Source organism: Anopheles funestus, chromosome 3RL, assembly GCF_943734845.2.
Source record: "Anopheles funestus chromosome 3RL, idAnoFuneDA-416_04, whole genome shotgun sequence".
NCBI lineage: Eukaryota > Metazoa > Arthropoda > Insecta > Diptera > Culicidae > Anopheles > Anopheles funestus.
The window spans coordinates 3,370,373-3,397,605 of NC_064599.1; the positions used below are offsets into that span (position 1 = coordinate 3,370,373).

Below are 27,233 nucleotides of genomic sequence, written 5' to 3' on the forward strand. Positions count from 1 at the left end.
GAAATTCTTCAATTAAATTTAATGTTCAATAATTTATTTTCTTATAATAATCGATCGCTCGCTTCGGTCAGATACTTGTCGAACAACCCTCGAGTGCATTCTAACCGGTTTGTTTGCAAAAGTTAAGCAAAAACCCATTTGAAAATAATTTTCAATACCATGAAGTAGGGTTGTGTATGAAGCAATTTGAACAAAAAACTTAATAATACCAATCGATTGAAGTGAATTGATCTTTGTGTGTATTAAAGAAGCGCCCATTTATCCGAAATTGAGTCCGTTAAGACTTTGCAAATAAAATGTATTAAAATATAAAATAAAATTACAAAAGAAATACACAAATTTATGGTCGTTATGATTCATGTACCAGTTATGTAATTCTAGTGTTGATAAAGAGCATTTATGCGAAATCACTTTTCCCGCTGCGACTTGAAATATTTCAGAAATGTTTCATTCCGTATGGTTATTATTTGAAAAAGTCACAGTGTGCGCGGTTTTAAGTTATTTTTTTAGATTAATTGATGGAAATTTTCTCATATTTTTTGTCTACAATCAGCAAACATACTGTTTGTTATTTTATAGTAGATTAAAAATAGTATTTACATAGTTTTGTTCAAAACACACCTTTTTGGGCGTTCTTTAAAAAAACTTCAAATAAATAAAACTCAAACTTAATAAATTTGTTTTTCAATTGTGAAGCACGTTTTCACAATTTTTGCAAAGGCATTCATACTTGAATGTTAAAGAAAAAAAAACATTACTTTAACATTTGTTCTCTAGTTCTGCAAGGATAAAAATAATGCTCAAAAACGAATTAAACATTCACATAAAAAATATAAAAAACATCAACGACAAATCAAGCAACTAAACTGCTTATTAAAATTTACCTAATTCATGATAAGTTCTTTAGTTAAATGTCATTTAAAATGGTACGCCAAAAACATGTCAAATGATTCGTATGCGTGTACGCAATAACGATGGTAGTGGCGTGCCTAGTGAGCGGGAGAGAAAGTTTTAGCCTCCAACACCGCTCTCTCTCTCTCTCTCGCGGGCAATTTCAAACAGCAGTGGAAAATCCTTTCTACCACCGAAAGGCACGGTGTTTTCCAACATCGTTGTCATTCGTTTCGGTTCGGTCGGTGCTGCTACTGCTGCTGTCTTGCGTGCTCGTTCTGTACGCATGTGGAAAAGTGCAGTTCTTGGGTGGGAGAAGAGTGAAAAAGAAAATATAGAAACAACCATTTTTCCGTACATTCGTAATCACATCCGTGGTGTGTGTGTCTGTAAATGTAATCGAAAGTTTAGTAACAACTGAAAGTAAAGAAAAAAACACAATCCAACAATTAATGCAACCAATTCAATAATACGTCCAATTGCGCAAAACATTGCGAAGTTACGGAAGATTATCTTCCGTCGGCCATCGTCGGCTGCCTAAGGTGTGCTGTTTCTAGGTGTGTGTGTGTATGTAAAAGCGCGTGTGTATGTTTATTTTACCCTCCCGTTTTACCGGAGCGGTAACAGTAGAAAATATTTGCAATTTGGTCCAAACACCCGAGACGGCGATGCAAATACAGTGCTTTGCTGATAGTGCTTTGCAGTAATATCCACAATACTCCCTCACACCCACCCAACCAGCAGGGCAGTGGCGTTTCACAAGTGAATGCTACAAAATGTCGTCCAACAGTGAGCAGGTATGAATGACGGAACATCCTGAAGGTGATACGACCGAAGGAAGTGAAAAACTAGGGAAAAGGAAAAATCCCTCCCTACCTTCGGCTTCATCGTGTAACTTCCCCGCTCCCGCGTGTGGTGGCCCTTTCTGTTTCCGCGTGTCCTTTTTCGTGACTTCCCTGTTTGGATGATTTTCCGATTCTCGACGAGGTTAATCAAGAGAGGGCGCTCGTGTACGATGTGTGAAAAAGAGCATGTGCGTGTGTGAAAAGCGACTGTGTGTCTCTGTGTGTGTGTGTGTGGTAGTGTTTGTTAAAAGGCTCTGCAGTAATAAAACGGGAATTTTGACCTTTCCACCCTGTGGTCCCTTCTTCATTGCGAAACAAATACCCACAACAAACCATAAAAAAAATTCCAGTCTCTTGTGGCAAGGATAAAATTGTGCTCTCGTCGCACTTGGGATTGAATTTTAAATGTTTATATTCCCCAGACGGTGATGGGGGTTTTTCTTCTAATCCACACCGCAGAACGTAAGCATTTCCCGTCTGTGTGAGAAATGACGAACGAACCTTTCTCGAGCGACTTGCGACGGTGGTTGGAAAGACAATGACGACCACAGGGAACCACAAGTCAAACAACAACAATAAAAAACAAAACGGCCGTCTACCGTAGGACGAGTAGAGGTGTAAATGGAAGGAGTTTAATTGTGGCCATTTTACTTGGGCCAATGTGAACAAACCTCCTCGCCGTCGTACTGTGTTTGTGTTGTTATGTGCAACAGTGTGCGAGTGGTTGCTTCCTGTTTCTTGTTGAAGTACGATGAGGGTGCTGCAAGTGTCCTGAAGCAGTCCTGACTTCTTCGTTCATAAATTTTCCTTTTTCCCCTCCCAAAGTCAAATGAAGTTTTCCATCCAATAGCTTTCTTTGTTATAGGAAGGAATCCAATTGCCCAGATATCGAGAATGTTTCCATATAAAATAGGGGAAGAAAATGTGTATAAATATTGGAAATTTTCCAAGAAATTTGAAAACATTTGAAACAAAGCAAAACAAATGTCCCACAAGCCTTCGGGAAGATGAAGCACGAATACGAATGTGCATTTCCTCATGACGTAAACCCCGGATATCGGTGGAAAACTCATGAGAAAACTCGATTTGCAAAGCTTTTCCCTTTGCCCACCCGCACACCTGAGTTCCATCTTCACCTCCCCTCCCAGCTTCTTGTATAATGGAACGTGATTACGTTGATGCATCTAATGGTGCTCTTCGCAATGCAATTTCTGCATCCGCTGTCCCTTCAATCCGCTTGCTCAGGATTCGATACGCAGCCCGCTGAAGGTGGCAGCACCAATACAAACACACGGCAAAAGGAATGACGTCGTTTTCCGAGGATACTGTCGGATGGTATCCGGTGTGCTATACGGAACACTCGCCCCCTTTAGACAGACGTTAATTTTATTTTTTTAATTAATTTCACCTAGCTGGAAAGCGTAATTGGTTGTCAGCGGGTATAGAGCTTCGGTGACGGTCGACACACCGGTTTGCAGAGCGGGTGACTTCACCGTTAAAGCCCTGCACCTTGCGAGATGATGTGCGTCTTCGATGTGGTGGAATGGAGATTTTAATTTGCAACAGGTCGTCCGTCATTTCCTGCTCGTTCGATTTATGAGTCCCGACAAGGGCGAGGACTTCGGCAAACCGATTGCAAGGGATGCGGAAAAGGATCTCCCGGGTTGGAGTCGTCCTTAGCGGGAGTTCCTGCCCCTAGGTGGATGAGGTAAATTCAATTACCTTACGTGCGCGCAGCTCCATACGAATGTGTGCGCTCGGGCACACGGTAATGATTTTCTCCACCGCAACACGTAAACTATGGTGAAGGATTTTATCATCATTCATTTACGGTTTAAATTGGGAAGCGGGTGTGTAGCGTAACATGGTTTCCACTGTTCCCTAAGCCCCCTTAAGAATGGTTGATTATTGAGCCTGACACTTGCTGAGCGTGTGCTGGATCTCGTTAAGGTATTAAAATGACATTGGAATGGCGGTGATTAACGGCGATTGTGAGGTATTTTCTACAATGCGCACTAGTGCACTGACACTATGTTTTAAATGGAAAAGATTTTAATTTTTTTAAAATTTTGGTCAATTTTATGTAAATAATAACATATTGAGGATCTAAAGAATTTTGCTTATATAACTCGAAAAAATAAAAAGTTTAGTTTTATTCATTAAATTTATTTTACATTCGACATTTAAAAACAATTATTTAAAATAAAATAAAAAATAAATTCCTTGTTGATTAAATTGATATAAAAATCAATAAATTATTTGTGTTACCTTGCTAAGTGCCTTTACTTCGTTCCATTGAGATGATTTCTAGTTGGCAATCTGTTTGAAAACAATTTGCGTATTCCTTCTCAACGGATGATTACGTCCTAGTGCCTTGAGCAGCGAGATAACTTCATGACCCACGATCCACCGATCACGACCGTGGCTTTTCGGTTATTTGTGCGTTTGTGTTCTAAAACACTAAAACCAACCACACATTCCAGCACCGTTCGGCATGGCGTCGTAGTTTGAGGTCTTAAACTAACATTCTATCAACGCCCTCCACGGCGCATAACCTCCAAGGCAGATCCCGAACCCGACCGATCTCTTCCGGATCATCTCCCATGCTTATCAGTCGAAACAAGCGCCAACGTTCGATTGTAAAGTAACGAAGCGGTACTTTGTGAACCACTGGTATAATGCCATCATCTAGCAGCAGATAAGACAAAGCGGCAAAAGGCAGCTGAAAACCGCACAAAAACCTCGAGCTCAAACCCTATTGCGCCCCAGGCGGCGGGGGAGATTGAGAAGAATTCTTCACCGTACCGATGGATCGCTCCGTTTTGTTGCATGTAGTGAAGTTTTGCTGGTATTTGTTTTACACCAGCATCACACCACCAGCGGCACAACCCGTCGACAATTACGTTGAAATGAAACGTTCGTTTGTGGAGCATGAGGAACACACGACGGCAAAGGAAAGCGTTTTGACGCTAGATTAAATGGTAATAAATAAAATTCAAGCGACGTTTGGAGATGATTACAGTTGCGGTTCCGTCGCATTGTGGCTTTATTTAACATCAGATATCAAGTGCAGTACTGCAGCGAGCAGCTGTTTTCTGTGGACTTTGGGTGAATGGTTAAACTGCGTGTTCAACACTCTTGTAAGATGAATTTAAGGTGGAGAAATTGGATAGAAAAATGACATCTAAACATCTGTTGAATTTTTATTGCTTGAAGTGTCTTTTTTCGGGTTTATATTATGAGCCAGCTTGACTAAAATGTCTTGTATTTTTGTAACATTTAACAAGAAAAGAGCTTTGATTAACATTCTTTGCATACAAAGCGTATATTTACGACTGTAATGATTCGTTCTGTAACTCCCCTTAAACTCAGCCTAAAAATAGGCTTATTTTTCTCTAAGCCACAACGAACAATTCGAAAATGTCGAAAGTGCAATGGAGGGAATACCTTTCGCTCGTGCTTTGTGTAAAGATGGTTCCAACCTTTCCTTTGTTGTTCGGTAGCGCGGAACCACCATCGTATGTGGTTACTCCCTTTCCTTTGGGGAGACTTATTTTTGCCAAAGACTCCCCTCACACACACGCACATGTGTTTGAGGATGTTTCGAGTCGAGGTGAAAATATAATTCACAGCCTGACTTTGGTGAAGATTAGATGACAGACAGAGAGTAGTTGGCGTAAATGCTCACAGGAAGCATTTTGCGAGGGGGCGAGCATTTGTGTATTATCCTTTTCCGTTTTTTCCCACATTTTCCCCGTCTATACTTCGGTGCGGTCCCTTTACGGATGCACATTATATTGTTCGGTAGACTTTGTGATGTACCCACGGGTATGGGAAAAGCTCATTTTCAACCGAACAATCTCGCAGTGGGAGCTTCGTAGAATCAACCATCAGTACGGAGGGAGGGAGAGAAAAAAAACCACACAATGTTTTGTGTATGCTTTTGTTTCATTTGTTCCGAGAAACGACCAAATGGTAGGCGTTTTGGGTGGATGGGAATCAAAATGGGATGACGTTTGAATGTCGTACCATTCCGAGTACTTATTTGGCCCTTGTCCTGACTTTTTACTTAGCGATGAGCTTCTGTTTTATTTTTTCGTTGTTTCTATTCGACATACCCATTACCCGGGTATATGTTTTTGTTTGTTTCTTTGCCGCCCTTAACGAGAAGCCTTCCCATTTTTTGCGGGTTTGGGGGAAAAAAATCTACTTGTCATAAAACGTCATTACGTAGCTCGGTGGAAAACATTCTCCCACTTACGCGTTCCTCCCACATTTTCGCAATTCCATCTCGTACAGAACTGCGAGGTGCAGCTGGCCGCCGAAATCGAGGTGTTGAAGAGTGCGCTGGCCGACAAGCACTCGCAGCTGCTGGCAATGGAAAGTGCCTGTCTGCAGGAGAGTGACCGGCAGGTCGAGCTGGAGGATAGCATCATCGCCTGGCAGGACAAGTACGAGCGGCTGTACGAGTCGCACAAGCGCGTCCAAAAGCTGAACCAAAACCTGGAGGACAAGCTGCTGAAGCTGGTCGATCGTAACTCGGGCGAACGTGCGCAGCTGACGAGCGATGTGGCGACGCTGAGCGTTCGGTTGGCCCAGGCCAACTACAACATCCAGAGCTTGAAGCGGGAAATTGTAAGTATGAGTATGAGTGTAAAATTTATAAAAATTTATTGAATAATTGAAATATAGTATTTAATGACTTTTAATAATTTTAGTAAATATTTTTAATTTATATTTTTTAAAAGCAACAAAAAACAAATTTTTATGTATTTTTAAGACCATAAATATTATTTAATGATTGCGAAATTGAATTGTTTTTTTTTCTCATACTAATATTAATGTTTCAAAAATTGCTAATGCGCCGATGGAGGCGCCCATTACTTTGTATCACGAGCCACGTTCACACCTAATCATGTCATCTAAAGCATCCGTGATCGTGGCATGATAATGCGCGACACATTTTTACACTCTATCAACACAATCTCAGTTGGTTGCATGGATGGTTTTTAATATGTGATAAATTTATTAACAGTTTCATCAAGATCTAGAACTCAGATAAATAGCATTTTCGTGCCTTTTCTCCTTCGAACAGGCAATGATTCCATTGTGGATGCTATCCAGCAAAGAAACATCCTCCTCGAAACTGCTCCACTGCAAACGCTTTTCCGCAACAGAATTGTACTTAACTCATGCCATGGTACTCACCGTGTTCGGTCTGACCTCAATCTGCAGCTCCGGACGAAATGAACATGATTCGATTAGTAACACTGTTCATGCTCTTGATTTTTCCCTCCACGTTCGTACATTATTTTTCTGTACTGATTCCGTACGGCTACCGGAGCCTTCTGGTCGCCAGCAAGCGATGGAAATCGAATTGGCTCGGCCCTGCAAGAACGAGCCATTTTATCGAGGTTTGTTGCCGAGATTCACTGGCGATGCTCCAGGCCTGTCCGAAAAACGGGGGTTTCCGCTGAACTTGAACCGGAAAGTTTTGTTGCTGGAATTGGATGAAATACGTCCGATGAGTCAGTTTTCGGGGGCGCCAACGACAATGAAACCGAATTTGGACCGTGTCCGATAGATGTGTTACTCTTGTGCTAGGGTCAGATGGTTGAGAATCAGGGGAAAGGAATGGGGAGTGGTACCGTTTTTCGTAGAATATTGAAGGACATTGTGGTGACGATGATGATGTGGATGGCGCTGATGTCACCGAGCAGTAGATGCAAATGGGATGGCGAAAAGGAGAGCAAAAAAAACTTCAATTGAAGCATGTTAATAAGAATTGTCACGTGATTGGATTTGCCGCAAATCGGATATACGCTGTATGTGACATCTTAAGCTCATGTCATGTTCAAGAATAGTCTCTCGTCTGTGTTGTTCGAGGCAAATGAGCTTTTTAGATAATTGTGAAACACAGGGTAATAATATCTTAGCGATTTGGAACAAAACAGTTTATTTCTATTTAGGATTTATATTTAAAAAAATAAGAAAATCTTTTATTATATATTTCGGTATTTTTCAAATGAGTGATAGCTTAATATTGAATGATTTCTTTCGGTTAATATAATTTCTTTAACCTCGAATACCTTTACAATACAATAAAGTGAATAGAAAAAAGAACACGCTTTACATGTCGCCTTATCCTGCCCTTGTCTCATCGGTTTCATGGTCCATTGAAGATGCAAAATCAAAATGTCTTCATCCTGTCAGAAAAGTACAACCTTCAATTCAACATCCCTGTTCGATTCCAGTTCCGTCACCTCCGGAGCACAGTTCAGTTTTATGCCGTTGTATTGATTTTTATTGATTATAAAACCAACACACAACCTGTTGGTTTGGATGAAGTATTGATCCAGTTTTTGCACCCCTTGAAAGCAAAAAAAACCCACCCCTATCGGTATTGAGGAGGGAAATGTATCTCATACAAAGTCGGTCTGCCATTTTATTCCATCGCACACGGTGTATTCACAGCCTCCGTTTCTCAGCGTTGTCGAATGGTTGTTGTTTGATCAGAGGGTTTTCCATATTTTCCACTTGCACGACCGTTGGGTTGGGGAATTTGGCCAGAAATAGGGCACCGCGGTTGAGTTCATCTCTGTGTTCGCTCGGTTTTGCAATAACGAAAAAACGGGTCGTTTGTCTTGTAAGGGGGTGCTGATGCTGTGGTGAATAGCACGTTGAGATTGATTTATTGAACAGAGCACAGAGAGGGATATGAAGACCGTGTACGTGTCCGTACCATTTTCACCATGGCTAGATACTAGAAATATTTTCTATTCGTATAATTATATTAGAGTAATTCTATATAATTTTCCTACTATTAGTTCTTAATTTAAAAAAAAAATTGTAGAAAATATAGATTTGTTTCATAAAGGTCTTTTCAGTATGTCTCAACTTGTCCTCTAGCCAATACCTGTAGAGGTGTTTGTATTTCACTGTCCCCCTGCCAATAAATGGGGCTTAAGGGGATCTCATCAAAACATCGAAATATCGAATAAAACTCAAGCTCAACCATACGAACGTAACACGCGAATAAGCGCCTGTTATCGCCCAATGCCACAGTAATTGTCTTCGGGATGGTAAGGAAATCGTTGCCCCCCAAAAAACGACAATCCGTTGGTCCACTGAAGCAGAATAAGTGTCGCCGACCTTTCGTCCCTATGCTTCAGTGAGCCGAGAAATTGGACTCGTTCCCGGGAAAGCCCGGGAAGAAAAACAACACCCGATACAGTGCACGGGAAGCGGCTGCCGGATGGCGTTGTCGTACCGGTTGCACCGCGCTAGCGCAGGGTGCCGGCAATCAAAGTTTGTTGGATATGCTATTTGCACGAAGGCATCCGTTTTCCGTAAATCCACGGTAACATACACCAGACGGTTTCGATCGGACGCATGGGTAACGAGCAAAGTTGTCATCCGTATTGAAAGGTGCAAAAATATAATGCCATATATGCGCCTTTTCACCACCGTGTATCGATGATTTGCTCAAGAAGGTGGAACCGCCCTGCTTTGGGTTGTCTTTTGACAAAGGGAAACCGACCGATACGGGGATGGACCGTTCGCCATTTTCCATCCACTTCTAGCCAAGGAGTGTACGATTTTTCCGAGTGCAAATCTTACGAACCGATCAGTGTAAGATTTTGGTTTTGTAGGAACAGGACTTAAAAGAGTCCACTTAAAAATGGTCACACCATTTACGGTTGTGCCACATCAATCGGTTATCGGTTTGTGCCCTTCGCCTTCTTCCAAAAGCGGTTTATAAAGAAAATTCCGTACACTCAGCGGTTTTACGCGTATGAAAATGCAGCTGTTCCGGATATATACCCGACGTCAGTTACAATTACTTTGCCTCTTTTTTTTTTGAAAGGTTCTACTACAGGGCGCAACTTTCGAGAGGAAACAAAATATGCTGATGTTGAAAAGTGAAGGACGAAAAATAAAAGGAGGATAACTATACGAGCTGGAAAGTAGCAAATCATTACAACAAAATGATCACTTTGCAAACTCGGCAGTGAATAAAGAATGGGGTTTGGTTAAAAGGCAAAAAAAGCCGGAAACTCCCGATTCATGTTTTAAATCCTCTTGACCTGAAAAATAAAGTTTCGGGACGGGTAGCAGACCGTAGCGGTAATGGTTGGGCTGGGAAAACTTGAACCATGAAGCAGTATATACACGATGGCCGATTAAAATAGCAACTTAGAATGATTAATGAAATAAGTACTTTTTATACGTAGACATTGATTTTTTGAGTGTGACACGATATTATTCTTTATTTTTGTAATGAGTAATTCGGATACCAAGATAAGGAGTTGATTAAAGAACTAAAAGACGATATTCAACCCTGGCAAAGTTTTATTTTTTACTTTTATTTAAACTTTAATTTTCATAACCTTGTTTATAAGCAAGAAATTGAAATACTCACTTTAAGTCCTAAGTATTATTTTTTCCCATGAATAATCTTGAGAAATTGAGATTCTCATTTTAAGTCCTAAGTATTATTTTTTCCCATGAATAATCTTCAATTTTCACGCAATTTACGCAATCATCTTGAAATCTCAATACAACAGAAGAAAACTTCCCATCCGACCTTGTAAGACCATCTTTTAACCGGTCCCAAAAGATGTTGTTTATGAAATTTCGGTGTTAAAAATGCAACTCTTTCTAACAGCTCCAATCCATTGACTTCAATTTCGGCAAAGAACCCGAGGAAAAACAAAAACCCCACGCGTGCCTGGCTGAATATTGCCCGCGAGTGAGTGACTCAGTAGAAATACATCGCTTCAAACCGCTCACATCAAGTTATGTTTTCCCTTTGGTGAGGTGATAATCCGTTTCGGTTCCAAGCTGAGATGTGAAATTGTTTTCTTCGGTCTGTGTTTTTTGCTTTTTTCTTACCGTCTCGGACATGGGAAAGTTGGACGACACGATGATCCGTTTCCGTGTTTTACGAACGGTTGCCGGTTACGCGTTATCCGTTTTTGCCGAGCGGGTGGTGATAATACCATATCCCTGGCATCGTTTACATTACGCCGGTAATACCATCTGATTGCGTCGGATAGAGAATAAAGCGAATGTTGCCATTCGGATACCGTGCGCCCTGACGAGCGGCCACTCGATGGATTACGTCTATTTTGCTTATTACTTTGTTCGGGTGCTTCAAAGGATTACGCGCCCCAAAGTCCCTTTGGAATGATGGTAACCGTGCGTGGATAAACCTCTCCGTGGCTGTGTCGGAGCTGGTGAACGGGTTTCCGGCGAAAGAAGTGTTTAACCTTTGTACCGTAGCTGGATGCAATGGAAGGCACACTGGTATCACCGCATTTGCCGTACCAATTGTTGGAACAGATCGTTATGATCCTTGGAAAATGTAAGATGGAACGATTAGAGATGACAGGTGGCGGTGGACTTTATAAGAGCTACGGCAAAGTACGGTGTTAACTTGCCGTGACGATATCTAACCAAATCTTCTCCATTCCGTTGTTTGAATAACCTGTGTAGAACTCAAGTGTAGAGTAGAGATGAGAATAACGACTCTTTTCAGTGAGTCAACTCAGAGTGAATGAGTCGGTATAAGGAGTCAGCTCGTTTATCGACTCATTTCGGAGTCATAAAAAACCCCGGTTCGGTCATTTTACTCACTCATGAGTGTAAGCATGTAGCCGTGGTGAGTCGAGTTGCTAAAAGAGTAAATACGTGAGTTGAAACGAAAATGAGTTGAAACAAAAATGAGTTGAAACGAAAATTAGTTGAAACAAAAATGAGTTGAAACCAATCGTTTGATATACATGAGTTGAAACAGAAAACATGTGTACCATACCCAAACTAGCAAAATGAATATACTCATGAGTGAGTAGGATAATAAATATCCGAATAAGTATCCCGTTTCATGTCAATGTCGATCAGTCTAGCCCGCTTGTTCGCTTATGCATGTTTGATAGTTAGGCAGAGCGAGAAGTATATTCATTTGGCTAGTTTGGGTATTGTACACATGTATTGCGTTTCAACTCATGTGTATCAAACATTTCATTTCAACTCGTTTTTGTTTCAACTCATTTTCGTTTCAACTCATTTTTGTTTCAACTCATTTTTGTTTCAACTCATTTTCGTTTCAATTCATTTTTGTTTCAACTCATTTTCGTTTCAACTCACGTATTTACTCTTTTAGCAACTCGACTCACCACGGCTACATGTTTACACTCATGAGTGAGTAAGTGAAAAAAGAGTCGCTAAAACTCATCGTGATGAGTGAACGAAACTCGTTCACTACAACGTTTCAAATCACTATCTCACTCTTACTCACTTTGCACATCTCTAGTGTAGAGATTAGCTGGGCTAATACTTATTTGTTTTTTTTTGTGGGTCATTTATTTTATACTTTTTATTTCCTTCATCATTCGTTTACAGTCCATTACTGGATGTAATTCAGCTGTTGTGCAGTTGGACAGATTTTCATTACTTGTGTAATTAACCGTCAGCCGTCCGGAACAATCTGTTGGTAGGGAAAGAAGCAATTGATTTTTTTCGTCTAAAGAAATAGCATAATTTCAGTAACAATCGTTGCTTTAAAGTTTGTCGTAAAGTGCGAACCCCAAGAAATTAAATTAAAAAATTTAATTTAAACCAATCTCTGTATCTCTGTTTTCCATATAATTCCATTGGCACTATCAGTTTTGTAAAAGTCTTTTATAAATATTTAGAGTATTCGTTTGTATACATTTAACTGAATATATGCGCAAACAGTTAGAAAAAGATTTAAAGCTCTTCTCACCTCAATGACTTTACGATGGATTGAATCATGGGTAAACCCGCCTGAAGGTATGCAATATGAGTTATTTATTACATCGTTTCTCACGCAATGAAGATTAGGAGATTGGCAAATTTATAATTATTTTAATATTATTTATTCTTTTTTTTTCAATTTAAAGCATTATTTGAGTGAAAAGAAATTTATTGCAACATATTCGCATTAAAATATAGCAAATTTATAAATTTTGCTAAATTGCCCAAAAAAATGGTAAGGGGTAAGCCTTATGAAATTTTCAAGTTGAAATTTTTTTTAAATTTTTTTTCTTATTTTTTACTCTTTTTTCAACTCAAAGCATTATTTGTGTGAAACTTATTGCAATATACTCGCATTAAAATATAAAAATTTATAAATTTTGCTAAATTGCTCAAAAAATGCTAAGGCTATTTGGCAAATTTATAAAAAAATTTTTGGGAAATGTCCACGAGATGAGATTTTTTTGACACCCAAGCGATCTCATTTTTGAATTTGTATTTGTTTACCTTGTTGCTTGCCAGCAAAATCGAGCTATCCAGGCCGCCATTACAGAAAATTGTCGTGGCGTCAAGTCGCGCTTCGAATGCACATATAGCGACTTTTTGCAATTTTTAATATGGAGTTTCCCAAATTTTTTCTAAATCGCAAACGTGACAATTGCTCGTCAAATAGCTTATGAGTTAAAAAAATGCTTATGGAAAAAAGTGCTTTAAACATTTTTTGCCATTACCATCATTGTATGTATTTAATGTTTTTATTCAAAAAAATAATAACCTCAGAACCATTTCGCAACTGCAACGATATGATTGCCATAGATACCACTCACGAAGCCCATCATTTATGCTACCAGAAGTCGTAATGTACTGTAATGCTATACTTCTACACTAGTGCCCTTCTCAGTTCGAATTCCGGCGTCGCGCTTGGGCCACTGTTGGGCCACCAACATCAGCACTGTGTACTGATGTACATAATTAAATTTTTCCATTCCTTGTGCGCCATTGGCAAGCAACACACACAAAAAAAGGGATTCCTTCGTCGTCCAAAGAGCAGCTTCCTTTCGAGTTTGTTTGTCGCTGCTGCTTATAGTGGGGCGAAATATTTTTCCATTAATCTTCTTCCATCATTGTGATGGCAGAAGTGTAAGTTTCCCGTAAATCGCGAGGAGTGGCAAACATTACTTCACGATGGCGCACTGCCGGGATGTGGTGCCTGTGTTGCTGAGTGTTGCTGAGTGAAGATGTATGGATTTGCTGGATGCATGATAGGATTTTTTTCCATCTTCCTTACATTGCTCGAAGGGTTTCCAGTTATTCTTGAGGCTCATTCCCTTGCTCATTCGCTCAATGTGTGGCATTAGGGTGGAAAATATAAAAAAAATTATATAAATACATTCCTCTCAAGAGGGAGTGTACGTGTGCGGATAACATTGTGCATTGTGCAGTGTAGCAGATATTCAATCGGTATGGAACGCTTGTTGCCCCATGTACTAGGGTACACCGCTTGACGTTGTTTAGCACACATCATGTGAAGCAATTGAGTTGATTGATTACAAAATTTAATTGAAATTATTTATTAATAACTACTACAGCTACTTGTCATGATGATACCCCATGTCCAGTGGGTCAAATTATTTCCAAATTTTATTAAATAATTAATCTTAGCAATAGCAAATATTTTCTTTTGTAAAAAGAAAACTGTGAGTAACTTTTAAACAAAATATTTTATGTAAAAACAATATTATCAAAGAGACAGGAAAAAATGAAGAAAAGATAAAAGAACAAAGGAAGAAAGAAAATCTGATGTTTCAAATAAAAAGTTGATTTTCGTGAAATAAAGGGCCTGTTAGTAATTGATTTTTCCCCCCCGTTCAAGAATGAATCGGAAAAACGATGCATAATTAAAATGTAAAAAAATCTGCTTCCCACCATCCACACCCGCCGTTCAGATTTTTTTTAATCTTTTAACTGTCAAAACTTCGTTCTATCAGTTCATCGCCTCATTGCAGCATGCAATCGATCGAACTCAGCGAGGTGTCTGTATACTATAGAGAAGAAAAAATCATACTAGAGATAATGGAATTCCCTTTAGATGATGGTTGAAAGGAATGAAAAAAGGCCAAAGGACTCGCATTAACGATCGCCAGCGAGGTCATGAACGCGAAACGTCGAAGAAGATGAACCACGAAACGAACGACCGCACGGAACGAATCAATCTTTTCCCACTTTGTACTTTGTTCCTCCGTAACACTGCGTTGGCACGAAATGAAATGTTACCCGTCACGTGGTGCCACAGAGCGCTTAGGTACAGATGGCTTCGACAAAACAGCTACTACACCAAGGGCTTCCGGAAATGGTTCCATTGCGGTTGATTGAGCCGGAGAGTGTCTGGCTGGCTCGTGCACTTACCGGAATCATACCCGTTGTGAGAGATTTTTTACTGTTCCCATCATCCGTCTAACGCCTTTTCTGTGTCTCGGGGTTTTTTTTATTGTAGGACCGCTACAAGACCGACATCAGTGTTGCGATACAATTGCTACAGTGTAAGCCGGACAGCTTCGTATCGCCTAAACTTTCCTCGGTAAGTTCGTTTGAGATATTTGTGAGAAAATGTTACAGCTTTACTATGCAATTTTGTTGTATGCGTGAGGTGTCAGAAAAAAGTACAAAGTATGTATAAGACAAATTAAAATACTTTGTACACTATGACAAGAGTAACATTCTTGCATTTTAAAAAATTATCCTATTTTTTTGTTGCAGCTTCCAATCGAAATTCAATCGAAAGTGGCGACGTACATGCGGCTCGACACGAACTCACACTCGGACTCGGAGGGTAGCACGAGCGGCGTTGGTATGGCCACCACCAACGCTTACCACGTGCTGCCAGCCTCCGACAGTCCACCACCCATCTGTCCCTTCCCTCCGACCGCCATGGTCTATTCCATGCGAGGACTTGGTAAGTGTTAGTAGCCGAGAAGTGTGTAGCGGTTGCATAGTTTTTGCCTTCCTCCAGATCCTGCTAAAGGGAACGCTTGCCCACCCAGAAACGTTATCCAAAAAAAAAAAACGCGAATTCGTTGGGATCCGTAGCTCTTCTGTTCTGCTGTGTGTTTGTGCATGTGCTTATTATCGATATTGTTTGCTTGGCACTTGCATGTCTGTTGTACATAAACCTGGCTTAGCCCAAACGGCGAACGCTCGGAAGCACTTTATTTTGCTTTTGTTTTGTAAATATACTTAATTTTTATATTTTTGCATTGCAGAAATTAGCTTCTTTTCTTTTCCTCTACCCAAATGCAAACCAATTTTGAAAAAAAAAATCATTAATGAATTAGATTTCTTTGCACATTTTGCTTTGCTTCCTTCGAGGCTTCAACGCCATCATTTAAAAAGTTCGTTTTCCGCGGCACTGACTTTAATTTTCCTCTCCTTACATATTTGCACTCGTGAACCTGATGCAAGTGGCGGCCCGCTTATTTATGCAGCAGCATTCAAACTACATTAATTTCCATTATCATCCGCTGGCATTTCTTTCGTATCCTTCGGCAATCTATGGGCGCTTTCAGCGCACCGTTCGTTGTATTTCTTCACCCCTGCTGCAGGGGTTTTCGACTTTATTTTTTGGGTTCTGAAAGCTTCAAAAATATGCGAAAAAGAGAAATTTGAGAAACTTTAAAAAAAAGCATGCATCTTGAGTACATCTTGAAAAGAATCGACAATTTATCCCAACTTTATCACTCATACTGAAAAACCCTGTAATCTGCGGGAAACAAAATTCCAACCCCCTTCTTTTTGATTTGCATTGAACGGGATACTTTTTTCTCCATTATGATGAAGTACACTACCATTCATTACAATGACCGGTTAGTGAGCTTTCCTTTGCGGTAATTAGTACTTCGAACTTTTAGCTTGAGTTTAAAGCGCCACTGTTTACCACCTCCCCCGGGCGCCAAATTCTCCAAAAAACATCTTTTGAAGTTTTGCACTATTCGCTATAAGTAGTAAAATACCCTGGTTTTTTGTTTTCACACTTTACAAAAAAAATGTGCAAGTGGCTGCCAACTCCACCCCAAAGTGTTAGGGTGGAACGGTTTTCGTAAAAGTTTTTCCCTTTTACTACATCAGCGTCATTGCAGCTTGCACAGCAGATGGTGACGAGCGCAGCACATGCATACATGCAGTAGAATACATTTGTTAGTCGAAACTATGTTTGCACTGCAGGTTGGAAATTATGCACAAAGTACACCACTTCCTTTTTCCCACTCAAACACACATAAAAAAACCCTTTTGTGTGTGCTTTTTTTTTGCTTTAGTTCCTAACGCTCGTAGTAGTAGTAGTTGCAGTTAAGTTTAAGCAGTAGTTAGTTAGTGGTGCATGTCTCCTAGCACGTAAAATTCACAGCAAAGGTGTTTGGTGATTCAGATTTGTTTTGCCGTGTGACTGCTGTAAGTGTCTTTTAGACACCGTAATGTGCTTCCATGTAAGTAAAAACACAACACTATCGTTAATTAGTGACGGCGCGTGGATGACAGCCAGTCCTCAAGGACCACTTGTACCGGAAGGAATGAACGTAACGTCACCGTGTTATTACCTTTCCCCTGTGTTCATTTTATTATTCAAAAGGAAGGGGAAAAAGGAAAAACTTACTTACATACTCTTATATCGTAAACAGTACAATGTTATCTCTTCTAATATTTCCACTAATTTCCACTAATTTCCACTAACTTGGTTCATCTGCATTCACCTCTACATACATTAAAAAGAAAACGGCAACGGGAACTGTTCTTAATTGCATTGCAATTTCTTTCTCCCATTTTGGAACGCGCTCGTCTACATCACTTAACCTAAAGTTCTAAAAGGTGCGTCTAATGGTGTGATTTTTTTTTCCTCATTCTGCCACACTAACGACATCAACGGGCGCGCGCGCGGTCTAAATAATCATAACCTCACTCACGTGCGTTCTCTTGAGATGAAATGAAAAATGTAAATAGCGGAACCCTTTTTTTCGCTTTTAGCTTATGCGACCGCATCGGATCATCTCGTCTCGGCCTGGGCGGTTTTTCTAATGATCCTTACGGCCGTTTGAAAGTGTGTGTGTGCTTGTGACTGTGTGGAAAAAAACGGCAATAAAGCAAACCACGGCCTTACTACACTAATGGCTTTCTCCCCCCGGTTCGGTGTAATGGGCGAAACAAGATGAAACTCCATGGTCGTTTATTGAATGGGATAAGCAACCGAAAAAAACACGATTTTCCCAGATTGTGGGAAATCAAATGGCTGGACGAACGGACGAATATCGTTTACCCATTATCATAATTTCGTTTTAATCAAATCAAACCGATGGGACCGGTGTATAATGGCTCCGAGTGGTGAGTGAGCCATTTTAAGTGAAAATGAATCCAAAAAGTGTTTGTCGAGTTGGGTTCGGGAGTGTGTTTGCGAAGGTTCGCAAAAACCCCCCGTTCGACATCTGATGCTCTCTGTGTGAGTTTAAACTATTTGCACAAAGTTTGAATTTGAAACCTTCCCCATCTTGGGGTCGTCCATATTCAACTCTCCCTTTCCCGGGAGTTTACCCTTCATCCAATGCGAGAGTTATAGTTTTGACGCAAAGACAAACAAAGCTGTGAACTGTTGCCAAAAGTTGCGCTCGAAGTTTAAAGGTAATCAGCGTTGATTATGCAAAACCTCAACCAACCTTAAGAGGCCCCGGAAACCTGGGTCTGGCTTAACATAATCACACCGGTGCACTCACTGCATGATAGGCTCCAATTTCCAAACCCGGAGTTATGGAGACGTCGTTCGAAACAAAATTTGCCGGCAAAGCGTGTAAACACTGCGTGAAGAGAAAAGCTCTCGCTTACTCACTTTTCCGATGCTGATCGCGATCATTGTGGTGTTAGTAAGGGGGGCGGGGAGGATTAGGATGGGAAAGGAGGGGAAGAGGACAAAACAAAAGCTTCCACACTGTCAGGCGCAGATGGTAGGGATAAATTATTAGCTAGACTGTCATCAACAATCACTCCGGATTTATATCCCATCGGTGCTAAGGCGCACGGTTATCACACGGGAAGGCAAAACCGACTGCGATGAAGTTGGTTTCGTTGGCTTGCGTGAAAATGGTACTACTAAATTGACATTATTTATTTAAGATCCCGAAGCATTCCGGCACCAAGGCACGCGAAAGATAAGAACGGGAGTGTGAGTGAGAGTAAGAATGAGCCTTTTGTTGCTAAATTTCGTGTGCAGAGTCCTTGTCTGTGCTTAATTTATGCTGGCCGGAGAAATGCTACCAAACATTACCATAAACACCCCGAGTGGTGCCCGCTAGCGCCCTCCATCGTCGCCGCTCTGGAGCATTCGGTGGCAAGGAATTCTAGGACCTTCTCCTCCGCCCCAGGAAAAGGTACAACCGCTTGGGTGTAATGTACGGTGTGCGCCAATTTATCGGTTCCTGTCTAGTGGTGTGTTTCACTTTCCTTCCTGTTGAATTCGGATTAGGAGGTGGAAAATACAGAACAGGTCAGACAACTCCGCGAGGGGAACTGAATGTCGGGTTTCCTGTTCTAAAACCGTTTACAGAGCTGGAACTTGCGTGCTTTTTCTGTTTTGCTGTCGTATAGGGGCTCGTGCGGCTTTAAGCTTTGTTTGTGTGTTAGTTTTTCGTTCTCTTCCATCACCTATAAAATCGCTTCGTGGTGTGTTTTCGCGTGCCAAAGCCAAACACGGCGCTGAAACACACGGACTCCGCTCGCACAGTACGCTCAACGTTAACCGATCGAATAAACCGAATGGGGTTTTTTGTGTGTATTTATAGAAGGATATATTTCCTTAACTTAGAACGTCAAATACCTTTCCCCCCCCTCAAACGCTGGGGGAGGTGCCCCAATCCCACTCCCTTCCTTTCCCTTCCTTGCAAAGGCTTTTAAGCGCCGGATCCATCATCCATGCTGGGGTTAGTTTGGCTTTCGTTCGTTTAGGCAAGCATAAATCCACCCCTCGAACGCTCCGTTCTACTGGTGGAAACGTGCATTGCATGCAATATATAGCAAGCACCAGCAGTTGCAAAAAAGAAAGAAAGAAAAGCAAAAACAAAAAAACAGGTACAACTAAACAAAAAAAAGAGCGAATAGCTCCCATTGCCGAGGGGTTTTCGAGCTTGGATAAATCAATACTTTCCCCTCCGGTAGGGCGGACCCTCGTAGCTGTCGCGTATCGCTTTGGGTTTGTATCAATTTTTGCCCCATGCTTTTGCTGCTAAGCGAAGTGGAGTAAAATGTTTCATTAGTTTCCATCCGAATGCACACGGGTGCGGTAGGACTTTTTTTTTGGGGGAATATGGACGAAGTTCTCGGTCAAAGGTTGTGGAGCGAAAACGTGGGTTAAATGTTTTCGTTTTATCCATCGAGCGGTCAGTGTAGCAGTTTTTGTTGTTATTTCCGGTCCTTTTAGCAAATGTACGTTACGTAGGCAAGCATCAGCCACACACACACACACACGAACGGTAAGCGGTAGTTGTTCGAATCCCTGTAATCCCTATAGCATTTCCCTTATTGCACGGCTTGACTGCACGTTAATCTAAGCGTTTTCGTGGTGTATCAGTTTTATTGTAATAAAACGCAATATTGTAGCAATAGTGAGAGGCATTTTGCCTTTTTTGGGAGTGATGATAATATTAGTTTAGTTTTTCACTTCCATTTCGATCGATTAAACTTGATAAAATGGGGAGAGGAACCGATTATTTCAACCATTTTGCACACAAAACTAGCTTTATTTCTTGCCGATACTAACAACTTCAATCCTTGGCTGTGATTATATAGTATAAACTAATTTATTTTTCTCTCTTTCTACTGTCTTCTCCAAACGATAAATTACGTCCAATCTAGACGGTAATCAGGACATACAGACGAACGGTAAGCAGAGCGCAGGCAGGGAATCAACCGCACAACAGGAAGCCACACTAGTCGTACCGCTGGGTGGTAGCGCGACAGCCAACTCGACCGACAATCTGCTCGGGGACAGCCGTTCGATGGCGCCACCGAACGGCCAGAACGTTGTGTCACCGTCCGTGATGGCCAAGTTCCTGGAGGATGAGCTAAAGTCGAGCGACGCACTGCTCGGCACACCGATCAAACACTGTGATACGTGCGTGTGCACACACGGCCACGGTATGGCCGGTACGGCCGAAACCCGCCTGCACGAGTCCGGCACGCTGCTGCTGGCCGATCTGCTCGGCAGCGAGCAAAAGTACTACAGTGTCGCCACGCAAACGCTCATCAAGGGTGAAGCGAACAATACGCTCTGCCTGCGGTGCAGCAGCAACCTGAACTCACCGTCCCACAACAACAGCCCGTACATGATGAAGCTGATCAAGTCGAGTGACAGCGTCATCTCGGAGACGAAAAGCAGCGTGTCCGACTACCTAACCACACCGGACAAGGTGTCACCGACCGGGGGTGGTGTTCCGAATGGAGACGGTCCGGGTGGTACGAATGGTGGGACCGCCCTATCAAACTGTGATATCGGTCCCGGCGGTGATGGCGATACGTCCGAACCGCTCGCACTGTTGGTGTCCACAAAGAAGGACGACCTGATGGTTAATCCCATACTCGGGCACCATCGAATTGCGGCCGATCGAACCGCTTCACTCACATCGAACGCAGCGGATCAACATCACAACCATCAGCCACAGCAACAGCAACACAATAAGCTTGTGGCAAAGCTACCAACTTCCCAGCAGCCTGCGAAAAAGCTGGGCCTTCCCGGGGACAACACCTTCAAGCCGGCTAAACCACCGGTTTGTGGTGGTGTCGGTGCCGGACAGATGACTCCCCAGCTTAACCGTTCCGAACCGTCGTCGGCTGGACAGCAGCTAAAGTTTTCGCACGATTCACCATCGTACATCATCAAGGATACGGATCAGATGAGCGGAAGCCATGCCACTCCGATCTCGTCCACCGGGAATGGAGCGTTGGGACAGACGGGAAAGTATGGAACATCGGCAAACGGTAGTGTGGGTAGCGGGTTGTACCATACGGTCGGTAGCACTAACAGCTTGTGGAGCAGAACGAGCAGCAAGGATCCGGAGAAGGACGGTGCGAAGATGTTTGAAATCTTTAATCGAAATCTCATCAAAACCATCAAGGTGAGGAAGTCGTGCGCTGTTGAGGAGTCACTACTACGCAATTATTGTTTCGCGCCAAAATGTATGCAATCTGCAGAACATTTACAATTATGGTTACTTTATGATCGTTTCTGAAGATCATCAGATCGCCTACAACTTGTGGCGCATTTTACGAAATTTTTCCAGTTTTTATACCTTCATTTCCTATTAAACTAAAAGTTAATGAACAAATTAAGAAAATAAATTAATTTTACTCCTTCTCATTTTAGGCTGAAAATCCCAAAATGTCTGGTCCGCGTATCTGTGCGTTGCGGATACAGAACGGTTCGAGCAACATTCTGCTGGACAACCTGGTGGATGACAGTCTGGAAGGGCTTGACTCTAAACCGCCTACACCGGTGATGTACACGCGCCGTGCCAAGTTCCTGGACGAGGAGCTGCTGCTGGACGATGATCCTTCGATTGGATTGAACGGTGCCATCAAAACGACAAATCTGCCGACGGCTACGTCTTCCGCCGATTCCATACCGCCGGCAGGATTCAACAAAACGATGGTCACACCAAACAAAACGGCCATGACGGGAGGAGCTGCCCAGGGGGCAGGTACTACTGGAGAGGTTGGAACAGATGGCCACGGAAATCTTATCAGTGGAACTATAAATCGGGTTGATGAAGGTGGTGGTGGTGGTGGTGTGGATGAGGATGGTGTAGGTCCTGGTGGTAACAAGCAGGTGTGTAATATGAGTACCACCACCTCACCACATTCGTCCGATCGGTTGTGTACGATCGGAGAGGAGGTTAGCAATCTGCTGATTAACACCAAGCTCGGTTCCGCGGCTTTGCCGAAACCACGGCTCGACATCAACGTTAACAAGCTGGACGGCATTGACGTGACGTCGAAGAAATCCTGCACCCAGTCCAGTTCGATCTCGAGCGAAATAGACATCCAGGAGAGTGCTATACTCCGCCGCCAGCAGTTGTCGCGGGTCGCCGAATGGGTGCAGAACAACTCCAAGCTCGGAAATGCCGAACCGCTGAGTAACACCGAATCGGACAATGAACCTACGGCAGGCCTTGCGATAACGGACAGCTTGAACAATAATGCCACCACGACCGGTGCTGCAAAGGCTTCCCTCAGAACATCCGTCCTCGGTGGCATCAGTACCAGCGGCGAAGGCAAACAGCAGCCACCCACGGCTAGTGATATGAAAGTGGCCCGCCATTTGCATTCCTACGGCTCAACGGTCGGTAGCAATCTGCTCAACAACAATGGCATCGGTACGGCCGGGTACGCCAGCACTTCCTTTGCTCAACACATCGGCACGAGCGCGTCCAAACTGGGCGGTGGCGTTAAGCATGGTTACAACAATAATCTCAGCAGTACGTTGTCCAGTACGGCCGGTCCATCCGTGCTCGATTACAACAGCAATTCAACTACCGTCTCCACTGGTGCTGGGCTCGGTGCAATCCGGAAGGGTGGTAGCACCATGCATCGGGACAGTGCGCTTACCGAGTGCCTCATGGACGAAGAGAGCCGACTGTCGGTGGAAGCCGACCCGGTCGATCCGGACGACGACAGTAGCAGTGTCGATCTGGCACAGATGGAGTACAACGTGAAGCAGTTTCTGCTAAAGCAGAACGAATGGTCAACGATGCACACACGCCGACAGTCACTGATTTCGTCGTCCGCTTCAAGTGTGAAGGGTCGCGGGGAGGACGCGGTGCGACCGGTGCGTGATCCTTGCAAGGGTCTATTTCCCGGCATGGCCGTTGCACAGCAGACGGCACCATACTCCACGTCCGGTGGTAACACGTACGGCAACAGTCACAAGTACCCGATCAATCCGCACCGAACGGAAACGAATCTGTAAGAAAAGACGGAGAGAAAAAAAAAACGAAGACAAAGCAAAACATAACCAACTCAATATGGGAGGAACACGCTCGCACAAAGATGCTGCTCCACCGCCGTGTGGGGATCAGAGCTTCGGATAGTTAATGGATACATATACCGAACGTTGCTTACAATTGTTGATCGCGTAGTCGCTAGGTAATGTAAACTGTAGAAAATGATAAAACCATACACACAGCGCTTCGTCCAGATCGGGCCCATTTCCCAATCCTTTCCCCCACGGACAGGGTGGGAATGGCTCGTTCTTGGTTCCGCGGCACAACATCGCGGTATTGAATTACCGCACACAAACACACGCTCTAGGGCTTAGTCGATAAAACGTAGTTTAGTGAGAAGGGGGATATGTGAAGGGAATCAAAGTGCTCATTTATGTTTAGGACTTTAATCGCCAAATTTCGCTGTAGTAAAATGTTCATACACGTTGCGTGTGCAGGCTTTGTCAGCAGGCAATCGCTACGAGAGCGTTGAGGGAAAAATGCTGATGAGCTGAGAAAAGTCCGAGCAACAAAAACAAAGAAAAAAATCCACAATTTTATTTTTATTTTAATATTTTTTTTCTTTTCTTAATCATAGATAAAAAAGGCTTATTTGATAACGTAAAGCACAAGCACATTTAGCATTTTATATTATGCTTTGTACAATTCAATTAACCAAAAAAAAAGATATCGATAGGGAAATGCGCCTCGTATATTTTTATAGTAACACTGTAACAACGGGACACGAAAGTCGCGTATTGTCTGCGTGTGCATCCTGGATAAGTTAATCAAAAAGGGAGAAGAAGAAGAGGAAGAAGAAACCCACGACAGAACTGCTAGTGATAGTGAAACATTAAAGAGGGAAAAGTTCGCCATAGAATAATTAATCAATTTATGATGCTTTCCTTAACCCACCATCGGTTTTTCTTTTTGTAAATCAAACTAAGTTCCTTCGGTAAAGTGTAGCGTTAGAAGTGACGAAAAGGATGTATTATCTGTTGGCTTAAAGTTAAGGGACACTCTGGGGACGGGTCCGTAGAAGAAAGGGGGAGTAGCCACGAGCTACAATGACACTAACCATGTAACCATGCCTTTTTTCCGGTAGATGAGAAAGCAGGAAAGTGAAGGATAGATAGAGGAAGGAAGGATATTTATTCGTACGCACACCTCTATATATATGCGGCAGGGGACATCGGACAGTTCGTTATATTCCCTAATAAAAGGAACAAATCACACCCCCTCCTTAAAACCAAAACAAAACACATATTTATACACAACACACCGTTACTAATAACCGTATACCCCATTTAGTGCAAATCAAGTACGGATGCGTCGTGGCTTGAGGAGTTCCTAGCTGATGTAAGCGATCAGTACTAAGCGCATAAAATTTTTACATTCTAACTCATTAAAAATGCAAGCAAAACCCCATCAATCCGTCTAGTGATGCTTTAGGAATCCAGTCCTGACATTTGTCCATATGTATGTATCAGAACCAGTGTGTTTGTGTGTGTGTGTAAATGAATGTTGGGAGAGAAAAAAAAACGGACGGGGGAAAGCAAAAAAGGCGCAGAACACTTACAACAAAACGAGGGGTTTTATCAGAACAATTCGCTTGCGTACGTTAACATTCATATCTAATCGCATTTATCAAACAGTTCGCTAGATGGACCGAATCGGATAAATGAACTCTCCCCAGTACCCCCCAGTAAATGCCGATACCGTGATAGTTGAGTTTTTACCTCCTGTTTTCATCAATTATAAAGGAAGCATTAATGCCTAAACAAGATTTATCCAACAAAAAAATGATGAAAAAGTAAAATGTCCCGATGAGAAAGTCGTGTCCATAGGAACCAATACGAACGGTACGGTACAAAAAACCAATCCACCAAACCCCTAGGCGCGGAATGAATATATTCGTTTTGATGGCTTCATGTGATATACAACCCGTAAATATTAGTAACAGAAAAACAAAAGAAAAAAAACTCGCTCCCTCCTTATGGCACACTATCCGATCTGATCAAAAACCCTTCAGCTTTGTTTCCCTGGCTCAAAGTATTCCCATTAATATATATAAATATGCTTCTGCGGTTTAGCTTTCGATTTTCCGTTCGCATTTAGTCACCGTTGGCTCCCGGTGACGGTGACTTACTTTAGATGTCTTTATTCTACAAACGTTACCTGCTTTCAGACCTCTAGTCTGCACTGGCGCGCATGCACTCTATGCTCAACACCTACCCTCGAAAAAAAAGGCACCAAGGGCTGTATATGGAGACAGAGAAAAATTCCCTCGCACGGAGGGCATGAGTGCTAACCATCCTACCATAAGAAGAAGAAAAAAATACTTAAACAAAACGCTTTAATTTAAGACGATCAACTTACTAATCGTATCGTATCTATTTACATGTAACGCCGTATAACGTATACCATCCGTCATCGATCGAAATACCCTTTCCGAATGAAATCAAAGCAATCCATCCCATTTTCTTCCCAGTGAAATCCTAATCGGGAGAAAAATGTCTCACTTCCCTCTCACTCATTACTCATCACTCACGCACCATGTATGCATGTCTTATCGTGTTCTTGTTGCGTTCGTTTTCGTGTTACATTCCTTTTCGGTTTTTGTTCCCATGCGCACTTTATCAGTTAAAATTCCGCACTGTACATCCGGTGGTGCAAAAGGGAAACCATAAAACATAAAAATTATTCCCAATTACGGCATCCCGCTGGTAGGCCTTCGGATCATGAGCTGTACGATACGCACTGCTATCATATTGTCCTTTCCATTGCGATGGATAACAAAGGATTCCAACGACCGATAAGAGAGGAACGGGAATGCTATCGTTTTATCTTTTTCTCTAGATTAGATGCATTATTCATCACTGATTTCGAACGTTCTCTACTTGTATATTCTTATGTTTTTTTAAAGACTATCTATATTATGTTCTTTATGCTTTACAATACCAATTCTAAACAAAATACCGATCCATTTCTTCCACTTGCAACTCATTTTCTAAATACTTTAAACAGTATAATGTATTAAGATTAGTTTTTTGTGGTATTTTCTATTAATGTTAATTGTTTCGATATAGTTACTGCAAAATCTAGCTCAACTTCCCTCTAATACTCAATGGGGACGTGCACAAACAACAACAGCAAGGAAAGTAAAAGCACAAACAAAAATAAAACTTAAAAAAAAACAATAGACAGCATGATGCTAGCCAAAATTTGACCTTTCTCCTTCTTATCATCCGGTTTCCATATTTTTTTTCTTTCCCTAAAAACATTCCTCTGCCCCTGTTTATCTTCCTTAAATACTTGCTATCAAATAAACAAAACGGAAAGAAGTGAAAAATGGAATGAAGAAAAAAAACATAACAGCAAACCAAAGCAAAAAATAATTATTAACTGACGTACCGATGATATTTTGTCCGTAAGGAAATGAATATGCTATTATTGCAAAACAAAAACCAGAAAATAAATGTGTTTCCAAAACTGATGTAATGCGGTGGTATTGATTTTTGGAGATAATTATTCGAAAATGGTTCCAACCAGTACATGGGAATAATGATTTAAAAAAATAAATATTATTGTCCCGAAAGTGAGTCACGATGGCAGTAAAGATATACTTTGGTTCTGGTGGGACCGTTGTCTGGTTGTCTATTTTGAACCGTTTAGTGTTGATCGGATATTTATTGATATAGATTCTGTATTG

At 41.9% G+C, this 27,233-nt stretch overlaps 2 protein-coding genes across 3 annotated transcripts; both read left to right on the forward strand.

Annotated features, from left to right (window-relative positions):
• The first annotated feature begins 751 nt into the window (after positions 1 to 751).
• On the forward strand, positions 752 to 17,224 carry LOC125771551 (tight junction-associated protein 1-like). Of its 2 annotated transcripts, XM_049442269.1 has the most exons (5): positions 752 to 1,688; positions 6,036 to 6,371; positions 15,010 to 15,093; positions 15,273 to 15,468; positions 16,826 to 17,224. In XM_049442269.1, the coding sequence occupies exons 1-5, from the start codon at positions 1,668 to 1,670 to the stop codon at positions 16,858 to 16,860; spliced, it is 672 nt and encodes a 223-aa protein (XP_049298226.1). In that variant the 5' UTR covers positions 752 to 1,667; the 3' UTR covers positions 16,861 to 17,224. The 2 variants fall into 2 exon arrangements, with proteins under 2 accessions (XP_049298226.1, XP_049298228.1); XM_049442271.1 differs by lacking the exon at positions 16,826 to 17,224 and having other exon boundaries at positions 755 to 1,688; positions 15,273 to 16,192.
• On the forward strand, positions 17,223 to 27,017 carry LOC125771550 (uncharacterized). Its single transcript, XM_049442268.1, has 2 exons — positions 17,223 to 21,658; positions 21,907 to 27,017. The coding sequence occupies exons 1-2, from the start codon at positions 20,543 to 20,545 to the stop codon at positions 23,506 to 23,508; spliced, it is 2,718 nt and encodes a 905-aa protein (XP_049298225.1). The 5' UTR covers positions 17,223 to 20,542; the 3' UTR covers positions 23,509 to 27,017.
• The last annotated feature ends 216 nt before the right edge of the window (positions 27,018 to 27,233 follow it).